This window comes from Helobdella robusta (assembly GCF_000326865.2).
Source record: "Helobdella robusta unplaced genomic scaffold HELROscaffold_8, whole genome shotgun sequence".
Taxonomy (NCBI): Eukaryota; Metazoa; Annelida; class Clitellata; order Rhynchobdellida; family Glossiphoniidae; genus Helobdella; species Helobdella robusta.
Window position 1 is genome coordinate 892,344 of NW_008705459.1, and position 12,571 is coordinate 904,914.

The 12,571-nt window shown below is 35.2% G+C and overlaps 3 protein-coding genes across 3 annotated transcripts; 2 read left to right on the plus strand and 1 right to left on the minus strand.

Annotated features, from left to right (window-relative positions):
• Positions 1-798: 798 nt before the first annotated feature.
• On the plus strand, positions 799-2,231 carry HELRODRAFT_165380 (hypothetical protein; the record flags this gene model as incomplete). The annotated part of the gene is made up of 2 exons (XM_009031974.1): positions 799-865; positions 1,936-2,231. 2 exons carry the CDS (start codon positions 799-801, stop codon positions 2,229-2,231), a joined length of 363 nt encoding a protein of 120 aa, XP_009030222.1.
• A 3,849-nt stretch (positions 2,232-6,080) lies between these two features.
• On the plus strand, positions 6,081-7,628 carry HELRODRAFT_165381 (hypothetical protein; the record flags this gene model as incomplete). The annotated part of the gene is made up of 3 exons (XM_009031975.1): positions 6,081-6,173; positions 6,383-6,469; positions 7,230-7,628. The coding sequence occupies 3 exons, from the start codon at positions 6,081-6,083 to the stop codon at positions 7,626-7,628; spliced, it is 579 nt and encodes a 192-aa protein (XP_009030223.1).
• A 4,051-nt stretch (positions 7,629-11,679) lies between these two features.
• Positions 11,680-12,075, minus strand: HELRODRAFT_165383 (hypothetical protein; the record flags this gene model as incomplete). The annotated part of the gene is made up of 2 exons (XM_009031976.1): positions 11,680-11,805; positions 11,890-12,075. 2 exons carry the CDS (start codon positions 12,073-12,075, stop codon positions 11,680-11,682), a joined length of 312 nt encoding a protein of 103 aa, XP_009030224.1.
• Positions 12,076-12,571: the final 496 nt, after the last annotated feature.

The window sequence follows — 12,571 nt, forward strand, 5'->3', positions numbered from 1 at the left end:
TCCGATCTGGCCATAGTATTCTTCTAAACAGCTACAAAAACAGAATCGACAGTGGGCACATCAACACCTGTCCTTTCAGCAACAACCATAGAGATGATGTTCAACATCTGTTTAACTGTCCCAAAACTCCACGGATATTCAACCAATAGACTCCTGGAGTAATCCTGGTGCAGTGGCGGATTGGCTTCGACCTCGATTGGAATTCCGAGGGCCCCCCGAAAAAGGCAACAACAACAAGTAAATGATACCGAAGCAATAAAACATGACACTGAAGCAGTAAAACATAACACCAAAATAATCAGCCCGAACAAAGAAACCACATCAATAAATAAATAAGATAGTAAAATTAAAAAAGTCACTAGCAGCAATAAATCCAAATCACAGGAACAAAAGCCTGGGTTACACAAATTCCCTATATAAACTGCGAATTCAACTTTTTGTGGGAGCCTGCCAGTTGATCATGGATGCGACGTAAAAACAAATTTGACTTTTTCTGGTATTGGCAGGCAAATCAATACTGACGACCGTAAAAAAAGGTGAACCAAAAAAACAAGTTATTCTCTCTACTTTTTTTTTATTAGTCTTTATTATTGCAGCTCTGACATACGCAGAACCACTTACAATGTTGCATATATAGATTATGTTCTTCATATCTTCAACCAATGATATGAAGCATCCATCTTTCGCCACAAAGGCTGTTTATTCTTTTCACCGCATCATATACGCTGATTATATGATAGCCATTGAGATGTTTGACTCAGCAGGCATTTGAACCACTGAGCCATCTCGCCGGCCAACATGCGACAACTTACGTCGTCTACCCATTTACCAACCTCGAAAGGATGGACGGCTGGGTTGACCGGGGGTCGGCTACCCGGATGAATCTGTAGAAACTGCAGAATTCGAACCCGGGTCGTAGGAGTGGTAGACGGACACGCTAACCACTCAGCCACGAGACCCCAGACTTATTTTAAAAATAGCAGAACAGATTTATCAGGTTAAAATGATTTCAACATTTCAGGTGGTTAGAATATTCTCCTGTTATGACACTGCGTTTTGTTATTCATGTCGTCAATTTGTTTCATTCTCCGAAACGTAGGAATAGGAAGCATTTCAAAATTGGAAAGCTGCATTAGATAAATCAAAAATTTACTTTAATCTTTATCTGAAACTTTATCTTTTAACTTTATCTGGAACCCACGTCTATTTTGTTGTGGTCTGATAGTACTAAATCTATTTCAAACGGAAAAACAAAAGTTATTTTTCCTAATTATTAACATTTATTATCATCGTTACTAATATTTGACAGAAAATAATATAAAATGTGAAATGAAGCCATTGCCAAAGTTGCTCACGCCGAAAAAAAATTGCTCCCCACTAAAACAAACCCAGCTACAGGGCTGTATATATATAGTTAAATAACCCACTCCATTTTACGTTAATTAATCTTTTAAATAAATTTATAATATGGCTAAATTGAGTTTTTCAAATGCGAGAACAATTATCATTGTTTTATTGAGTTATGCGAAAAAACCCAATTTAGTTGTGTTAAAAATTTATTTATTTAATATTATATATAATAATAATTTGTAATGAGGTCCTAAGATAAACATGTACGGTTGAAGATTACACCCCATTTTGCAGTTAGAAGTTTTTTAATAAAAATTTCAACAACACGAAGCTGTTTTGTTTCAACTTTATTAAACTGTGAATTTAGTTAGCTCATTGCCTATCACTTCTTTTGGAAAAGTACGTTGGAGACTGGAGGAACCTCGGGGTTGATGACGTATACAATTTGGTATGAGGTTCTCAGATAAACATGTACGGTCGAAGATTACACCCCATTTTGCAGTTAGAAGTTTTTTAAATAAAATTTCAACAACACTATTATTTATTATTCATAATAGTTAACATTAATAATAACTTTATTCACAGGTGCAACCATTTGGTCTGATCAGTGGGCTGCGTATAACAACATCATGGCAGCTACTGGCTTGGCACACCAAACTGTTAACCACTCCATAAGCTTTGTGGCCCCTAATGGGGTCCACACTAACAGAATCAAAAACCTTTGGCGGTGTGCCAAACATAAAATAAAACGGATGAATGCCACATGTAATGACCACATGTCATCATATCTTGATGAATTTCTGTGGCAACGCAGTGTCAGGAACCGTGACGATCGGTTCCAGAAAGCTTTAGAGCTTATACGTACACACTATCCTGTATAAATACTGTTTAAGTCTAACAATATTTGTTTTTTTTACATCGTTTTAATACTTTAAATCATTTTTAGTTTTGCACATCATGTAAATACTTTAATTTTAATAAAGTTAAATAAATTCATATACAATCAAAAACATTATCATCTTCTTTTTGTGTGAATTTTAATTACTTGTCGAAACCATGAGTATTTAACGTTCGTGAGTCGACCATTTAAATTTGAATTAAATTTAATACATTGATTATTATCAAAACAGAAATTTACTCATACTTAAACATTTTTTTATTTAATGTTCACTATTTTCAACTATTTGATCTAAAAAACTTACCTAAGAATTAACTTGTATTAAATTATTTTCAATTTGATATAAATAAATAATCAAGCGCTAGATAATTCAAAATGGGCGGAGTCAATTTATTAAAAGTACATTAGGTTTGTTTGTAAACATGGACGATACCATAGAAGTATCCATCTCCGGTTTTACCTTCTATATATATATATATATGAACCGCATATCTATACTATACAATATGAAATATACATGCATATGTATTTTGTACAATCATAATAATATCTATCTCACAAAATTGCATAGTTAGGCAGAAAAGTATACTTTTGCCATATTACTATCTGAGCAAATTTTACACGGACTTGAATTATGGTATAGGTATGCGTGAAAAAAATCTAGAAAATCAACTTACTAACTTGACATGCAAACACAAGTAACGATCAAAAAAACAAATCGACTGACTGACGATAGAAACGTTCTCAACGAATCTTCAGCAACGAATTTTTACCAAAAAAATATTTTTGATTATAAGTTTTTCGGTCCCGCATGCGCTGGCGAGCTTTGTCGGCTCATTTTGTAGTGATAAAAAGACGAACCTGTTTGAATGAAAGAAACAAGATAATAAAGAAATTTTTACGTTGTTTTCATAAATTTTGCTTAACATAGCGATGTTCCATTGTCAAACCGTTTTAGTCTTAAAGAAATCGTTTAAAAATCAAACTCAAGTTGCTGTCTAAAACCGATCAAATATTATAAAAAAAAATTTTAAATTGACTTGGATCATATAAACATAAAAAAAATTGTCTTGGGCTCACTGTCAAGTTAGTGATTACAATGCAAAAAACGCGAAAATGTATTGATTTTATTGTATATAATGAAATTGAAGAAGATTTACAGAAGAAGAAGAATTGAAGATTTACAGAATTGAAGAAGATTGTATAAGCGACTCAATCAATTATCTTTAGAACCGCTGTCTATGTTGCATTTTGCTTTCATCGGCTTTTGAAAACATCGCAGCAAATACCGGTAACATTATTTAAATCAGCAGTAATTAGGTCCACACTTTGGCAGACGGAACTGAAAAACGTCATTGGTCTAAAGTGAGATGTCTTATAAAAAGGACAAACAAAGTCACCATGATTTGCTAACCTCAACCGAGCTTGATAAGAAATATCAGACACAGAATTTATAGATTTTTTAGATTCTAGTACGTTTTTCGCCAAACAATTTCTGGCTATGAGCGCGATTTTAAATTCAATTTTTTTTTTTGCTAATAACTAGTGAAGTTCGTTTTGTATATAGGTATATACGGTGCACTTGAAAAAATTTTGTAAAAAAAAATCGAGCATATTCATTTCTGATCAAAGATTGCATAGTGTTTAAAATTAACATTTTTATTTAAGTCAATTTCTATAAAATTTTATGGGACAATTTTTTAATTTTTCTGAGCAACAGAACCTTTCCACAATACAATAAAATTAATGACACCTAGAAATAAACAGATTTAAATTTGGTCCTTAATTGAAACCCAAAACCAATTACATATTTCAAAAAAAAGTAAATGTTTATTGAAAAATAAAAAGATTATTATTAATATAAATCATGTAGAAGTTCTTTATAGAAATAGCGATTAAACGCTAAAAGTTCTCACAAATAAGTTGAACTTTTATGTACTGTGTTCTCAAAAATAAATCTGTCACAAATGTGGGAGTCGTATTGGTTGGCTAAACGCATTTGCATATTATTTAAAAAAAATGAATAATTGGTTGAAAAAATAAATATGTATTAACTATATCAGAAGTGGGCAAAGTTCTTTGCGGTAAAATTCACGCTAAAATAAACAATACAATTTTTGTTTAAATCATTTTAATTACCTGCCTATACCAATCTCCGATATGAAACCTATCATACATCAATACATTATATCTTTATGGCAAAAAAATTGGAACCAGGTCAATAACTTTCTAAAAATATCAACACCCAAAGTGAACAAGCCAAATCGAATATTATCACATCTGGAGAGAAAGTATCAAATGTTGTTAAATAGAATTAGAATTGGGCATACAGCATTAACTCACTCATGGATATACACAAAATCTTCACCTCCACGTTGTAATACATGCGGTACAAGAATAACCATTCAGCACGTCATCATAGATTGTCAAAAATATCAAATAAGTAGGAAAATCCATAATATCCAGACCAACATGCAAGAAATATTTGAAGACCCAATTAATATAGAAAATTTAATAAATTATTTAAAAGAAATAAATCTAATTGATAAAATATATAAATAAATGAAAACGACTACATTCAAGTATAAACTCAGATAAGAAAAGAAATAGGCGTGAAGATAGCCTTTCTGTGCTGATACGCCGAAAATTAGCAATAACAATAACAATTTTAATTTAATTGAATTTGTATCGCTTATTGTTTATAAACATATTGTTAATGTTTTGAAAAAAAACATTGAACATAACCGTTAATTTTATTTTGTTTTAATTGGAAAATTAATCTCTAAATTTAACCTTTAACGTAAATCTATCGAGCATGCAAATTCGCAAGCCGACCATGAGTTTGTTAATCTGCTATAAGCCGTGCGAACGAAAAAATATGTTCAAACCATATTTTTATGCCGAATATTATTTTGAAAAGTATTTGGAAAAATTTCCGTTACTCACAATTGAAAATAAATTTTTATAAATAGTTTTTTTTAATTTGGTTAGCGCATCGTAATTTTAATAATATTAATGTGTGTGAATTTGTGTTTATGTAAACATAATATTTTTAAATCAATTAAAATTTCGATTTTATTTTCAAATTTTTGTTGTAAAAAGTTAAATTTTTGCTACTAAATCTTTAAAGATGGCACCGAAAAGCGATTTTGAAGAGTGAAAAAAAAGGTTTTTGGAACACTTGTGAAGAAAGTAAAAATCTTGGAAAACGAGATTTCAAATCTGAAAAAAAGAAATGTACGATTAGAATCGGAAACGGACGATTTGGATTCCAAATCATCGCTCGTAACATGCGAAAACTTGGCGTTGAAAAAAAGAATTTTACAACTTGAATCAAAAATTGATGAACTAGGGAACAAGGAAAAAGACAAAATGATAGACAGATAAATTTCAAAAAACGATAAATCTTTCGGGCGTGCGAGACCGTGAACTTGTTAGACTGCTATAAGGCGTGCGAACGAAAAAATACGTTGAAAACATTTTTTTATGCCGAATATTATTTTAACAAGTATTTGTAAAAGTTTCCGTTACTTACAATTGAAAATAAATTTTTTTAAATAAATTTTTATTTGCGCATCGTAACACTAATATTTATTATCTTTAGCGAGAGTTCATTTTTCTTCCCTCGGTTGTGAGCGGCGAGGCTTTTGAAGATTCGTTTGATTTTGATTGTTTTGTTTGATTTAATTTATTTTGTTACTTTATTACTCTAATTTAAGAAAATGGATTCCGAGTCGTTCAAGTTGGGAGATGGATTTGTGAATGCTGAAAAAGCGGTTGAAGTGATAAAAAGTTTAAAAAAAAAACTACAATCCAATGAAGCATGACACTAATGACTAAACTAAAGGAAAAGTTAAAAATTTTAAGAAAAAATGTGTTTTGTAAAGCGCCAAAATTGTTGATCTTGACCCAGATATGCAATACAGTCAGAGGTTGTTTTTATATTTTTAAAATATTTTCAAGCCTCAATTTCAATTAATATGAATATTTTATATTTTAATTTTTTATATAATGTTAATTTTGTATATTCGGCAATGGATGCATTAGGTGAGTCTGTAAGCTCTATGGAAATGTAAAGCCGTCTGCATAGAGTAAAACTACGCTAAACTCGACTGGAACCCTAACCATCACCAGCATCAAAACCTTTCTTCTTCACCTCCATCGCTACATCACTCTACAACAACTTCAACATCTCTAAAAATTAGAAGGGTTGTAGATCAAGTAGTTGCTGGCTTGTGTATTTTATTGAATCATTTGTGAAGTTGTGGGAGATAATTAGTGACGAGGCAAAACATGTTAATAATTGTTAAAAGTTAAAAAACACGATATAATATTGTATAATCGTCACAAATATATCCGCTAGAGATGCTAGTGTTGTTACGAACGCATACATTTCGTGTAGGAACTAGAACCTTCTGACAGCGAAATATCTAGGACGGTCGTGAGGCGCCGGTAAAACGGGTCAAAAACATCATTTTAGATTTAACTCTGCGTTGTATTTTTATTGTATTTGCGATAAACGTTATTTGATTATTATTCTGAAATCAATAGTTTCTGAACGTTAATTTGATAGTTTGTGAACATTAACTTTTATTAGTGAAATTAATTGACGTTGATTATTGATTGATTAATTATTGTTTTGTAAATAATTAAATCTATAATTTGGAAGTTATATTGTTTTTATTTTCCACTGGGATAAAATAAACTCGTCATCGACCGGGAAGGTTATAACATTGGTGTCAAAAGTGGGATCTTCCGTAGAAAATGAGTAAGCATCGTTGTTGAAAATTTTATTTTTTTTGTTGACAAGTTATTTTGTGAAAACAACACGACAAAACTACATCAACTTAAATTGGTGCAACTCAAAAAAGAGTTACAACAACAAAATCTTGCTACAAGTGGAAACAGAGGAGCATTGATAGCACGCCTAGCGGGAGCCCTTGAACTTGAGAATCCAGATGAATTTTAGCTTGACGATCAGGATGTTGAATCGAAGGCTGTCGTAAACGCTGGGGCAAGCACGGAATTGATGGCACTACGAACGATTTCAATAGAAATAAAACAGATGAGAGAAAAAGTTGATACAAAAATTGAACAACAATCAACAAAAATTGAACATCAATCAGCAGAAATAAAACAGAGGAGAGAACAAATTGACGCAAAAATCAAACAACAGTCGGTCGCGATTGATGCTAAAATAATACAACAGTTGAGAGAACTCAAAAAACAATTCGAAGTCAAAGCTGAACAGCAATCGACCGTAATCAAAGCAAAAATAGAAAATCAGATGACGAGAATGGAAGACATCTCGTCTAAAATTGAACAAAATCGATCAAAAGGTTATCGGGCTCGAGCAGAAGTTATCCTGCGAAATGGATAAACTTAAAGAAGATGTGGAAGTAACTAAGAAAATAAACTTCACAAAGCCACGTGACCGCGAAGACATTGAAAGCGCCAGCATTTGACGGAGAAACTTTTTGGAACATTTATAAAGCCTAGTTTGAGGCAGAAGCAATGAATTATGGCTGGAATGAAAGAGAGCAACGGCTTTTGTGGTAGCGTTACGAGGGTCAGTGGCAGAAGTTCTCCAAACGATTCCAGTTGAGAACCATTCTAGCTATGATGTCCTTGATGCGTCGAATTTACGTTACGATGAAGAGCAAATGAAATAAATATATCAGTCACAGTTACGAAACCGGAAGCAGTGACCTGGAGAGTCAATAAAGCAGATGGCACAAGATATTGAACGGTTGACTCTGCTGTCATACCCCATGTACGACCTACACCACAAAGAAGAAACTGCATTGGAGACGTTGCACGACTCACGGAAAATGATCGAGCATTTAATTGGAATGAGTCGTTTGAAGCAGCATTTGAATGACTGAAAAGAGAATTTTGTGTAGCCCCCTTGTTAGCATTTCCAATCAGAGGTAAACCATTTGTGCTAGATACGGATGCAAGTAACTGGAATTGGAGCGGTTTCGTAACAAATTGTTGACGGAGAAGAAAAGATTTTGGCCTATTACAGCAAAATCTTACAAAGCCTAAACGTAACTACTGCGTAACAAAAAAAGAGTTGCTAGCGATGGTCATGGCAACAAAACATTTCCACAAGTATTTCATCGGACAAAAATTTCTTTCTCGAACAGATCATGCAGCGTTAAAATTGTTGCTCAATTTCAAAGATCTAGAAGAACAGGTGGCACGATGGTTGGAACGATTACAAATGTACGACTTTTAAATTATGCACCGTAGAGGAACCTCCCACAACAATGCCGAGACTTTTTCTCCTCGACTTTGTTTACCAGGTTGCAAATACTGCAGTCGACTGAAAGAGAAAGTACAAACAGAAGATGTACAAAAAATTACAAAAACGGCAGATACAGGATGAACACCGGAAGAACTGGCAAGCACGCAATTTGCAGACGAAGAATTCCAATATGTCATAGCAAAAAAGCCGCGGGCGAGAATGAAGATTGTTCATTTGGACAGACTGGCTCTATTCTATGCAGACGTTGCAACGAACTCTGTCACAAATATATTTGCTAGTGACCGACGCATACAGAAGTAAGTTATTTGTAATTGTGAGAATTAAAAGTTGGTCTTCGGACTCCGAAATTTCAATTTAGGTGAATACTTTATTCATTTTATAATACGTTTATTCAATAAAATATTCTTTTTTTGTTGCGAATATTCATATATAATATAGTTACTAAAGAGCGAAATTGAAAACGTTATGAAAACGTAAACGTTTTTCAATAGCTTACTTCAATAAGGCCTTAGGAGTGGTTGAGACAATCATTCAAAGGATTCAATTCTCTGGATTAGGCCTCATTCAAACCTAAATAATTGAATCACTATTTATTATGTGTTCATTAGTTTTTACTTAGGTTATATCAATCCTCCTTCATAGTCTCTATCCGTTATGGGTCGGACTTTTTTATTCCATTCATCAGTTTCTGTTTCCAAGCCGATCTATCCATTGCGTCTATCTTCTTGAGACCAAGTGCCTTCAAGTCCCCCTGTATGATCTGCGTCATGGACTTTTTTAGGCGACCTCTTCGGCGGGTACCAAGCACCTTATGCTCAGTAACGGAAATTATTGTATCGTTTTCGATTCGCTTCACATGGCCAAAATATGCATCCTTCAACGTGCACAGTCCCGATCGGTTCAGGATCTCGGTTGTATGGATATGGTCCCTTAGGTCAACATGCTGCATCCAACAAATCGTCTTCATGTCAGTTCGGTGAAGCTGCTGTTCGAGTTTTGTTGTCATCGGCCACGTCTCTGCGCCATACATCAGAACAGAACGCAAAGCTGTGTTGTATAGCTCTGAGCGCAGCGGCAAAGGAATGCTACGCCGCATTAGTACCAAGGCAAGGAGGTGCCATTTGCCCCACGCCGCACGTATGCATCCACAAACGACGGCATCAGCTGTTCCAGTACAATCCAGCATATCTCCTAAATACTGAAATGAAATAACAGTTTCGATCCCGGAAATCGTATCATTATCTGGGTTCCGTTGTTGCGGTTGATGCAGGCGGGGCATACGAAATCAGTCACTTTTCTCAGTGAGCCTGTAATTTTCGAGCATCGTTTGTGAAACTACTGCCTAAATCGTAGGCATTTGATCGAGTTGCTTCCAACTCCAGCCCCACTCACCGAACATGACCAGAGACCACAGGCTCAACGGTATCACCGGCGATCAAAAGTTTTTGTTTTGTCAAGGTTTACCTTTAGCCCGTAGTTGGCAAGCTGGGTATTCTAGACCTCAAACTTTCTGGCTGCGTCTTGTTCCGACGCCACGGTAAGGACGATATCATCTGCATATATCACATTCTATATGTCATCTGAGCGTATCGGTTTGGTTTGGTTTTATTTCTTCCATCATCGTGATGAAAAGCAGGAGGCTGAGTATTGATTCCTGATGGACGCCGACGTTAATATCAAATTCATTCGTGTTACCGGCTGTTGTGCTGACCAAAGTTTTTGTGTTAGAGTACGTAGCCATAACCAGCCAAACCGGATATTTGGGAACAAGCTGTCTACGTAGACTCCACATATTGCCTAACGAGGCACTCTGTGAAAAGCTTTTTCCAAGTCCACAAAGGCATAAAACAATCGTTTTTGCTTTGCCATGTATTTGTCCTGTAGTTGATGAATGATATAGACAGCATCAATGGTTGATCTTCCTGCTATGAAGCTGTACTGGTAACCACCTATTGAAACGCACGACAACAGTCTTCTTTCGTGTATTTAATTCATGCAACAATAAAGAAACCACAATTCTTGCTCGACTGGACCTGTCAGCTGCCTTCGACACCATCAGTCATGATATGGAAGTGGAATTTAGTGTCCACATAATTGCCTAACGAGGCACTCTGTGAAAAGCCTTTTCCAAGTCCACAAAGACATAAAACAATCGTTTTTGCTTTGCCATGTATTAAACTCCAAACTGGTCGCAGTCAATTTGTCAAAATTTCCACACACTCATCTTCAACAGTCCATCTGTTCATGGTGTCCTTCAGGGGTCTCTACTTAAACCACTTTTATTTACAGCTTATATTTCACCCATCGGCAGGATCATTGAAAATTATGGCACACGTTACCATCAATATGCAGATGATACTCAACTCTATATATTATCAAACATTAAAGATCTTCCTTCAAACATCAACATCCTTAGCACATGCATCGCATCAATGGAAAAATGGTTTCTACATAACTATCTACAATTCAACTCCAATAACACTGGGGTCTTTCTACTCGATAAATAATGTATATAACTTAACATCAGTCCAACTAAGAGACACCCTAGCCCCGATATCTGTTACACTAAAGACACTTGAATTAGTCCTAGATAAAAAATTAGGTTAAGAGATATACGACATACAGAGGATTTTTTTTTTGTTTCGAGGGCGCCTCAGTCGCTTGCCAGGGCGTTTTATAAGTCAACATTATCATTATTATTATCATTATCATTTACTTCTTTTCCTTTATAAATTGGCACATTTGACTACCTTCTCCAGACGATCAAGCTGTGCCGATACCAACTCCTCGAATTTTTTTCCGAACATGGGTTTCTTCAGTTACTATGTCTTCTAGTAGGCATTCGATTAGTCACAGGGCGTGATCATTCCATGATCATATTTGCCACCAACAATCGATGCTGAGGGATGGATGTTTTGCCTGGAATGACTTTTGTTTTCCTGATTAGTCGCCTGTGTTGCTGTCTGTTGACAATAAAATCAATTTGTGTGCATGACATCCCGCTTTTATATGTGATCAATTGTTCTGCCCTCTTTCTGAAATAAGTGTTCAACAAGGAGAGTTCATGACTTTGAGCAAATTCTAGAATCATTACACCGTCTTCGTTTTAAGACCCATAGCCAAAGCCTCCATGGATATCGTGGAACCCATTTGTTTGATCTCAAACATAGGCATTATAGGCATTGAGGTCGCCACATATCAATGGTATCTTTGGTGATGGTGTTTTCTTGACGGCATTTGAGAGTTTGTTCCAGAAATCATTTTTGGCGTCTTCAGATTCACCGGTCTGCGGTGCATTTGCAGAGAAAACAGTCAGAATCTGTTTTCCCATTCTGAGTTAAATCAGCATTAGGCGTGAGCTGATTCGAACCACCTCTAGTACATTCTGTGCCAGAGATTCCCGTATGAAGATTCTTACTCCATTTTGGACTGTCTTTTGGCCATTCCAAAACAACTTGTAACTTCCAATGAGAGAGACACCATTTGTTTTCCATCTTGTTTCATGCAGAAAACAGATGTCAACCATTCGCTTTTCTAGCATGACGACAATCTCCATGGAGCCTCCAGTAAGCAATCCATTATTTAAAGTGCCAAGTCTGATATTCTAGGAGAGGACGCCTGGTTTTCCGCAACATCCCTCCACTGTTGCGTGTTTGGGTCAAAAAATGTTTATATCTGGAATTGCCCAATTATAAACAATTTCTCTGCAAATGCACCACAGACCGGTGAATCTAATGACGTCAAAAATCATTTCTGAAACACACTCTCAGATGCCTCAGGAAAACACCATCATCAGAAATACCATTGATAGGTGGCGACCACAATGCCCATGTTTGAAATAAAGCAAATGGGTTCTACGGTGTCCATGGAGGCTTTGGCTACGAGTTTCAAAACGAAGACGGTGTACGGATTTTAAAATTTGCTGAAGGCCATGAACTCTCCTTGTTGAACACTTATTTCAAGTTATAAACCAGTTATAAGCAGTGGGCCTAGCCTTTTTCCTGGAAGCACACAAGGCAACGCGGTTGCAGTTTATCTCGTGCCCAAGAGAG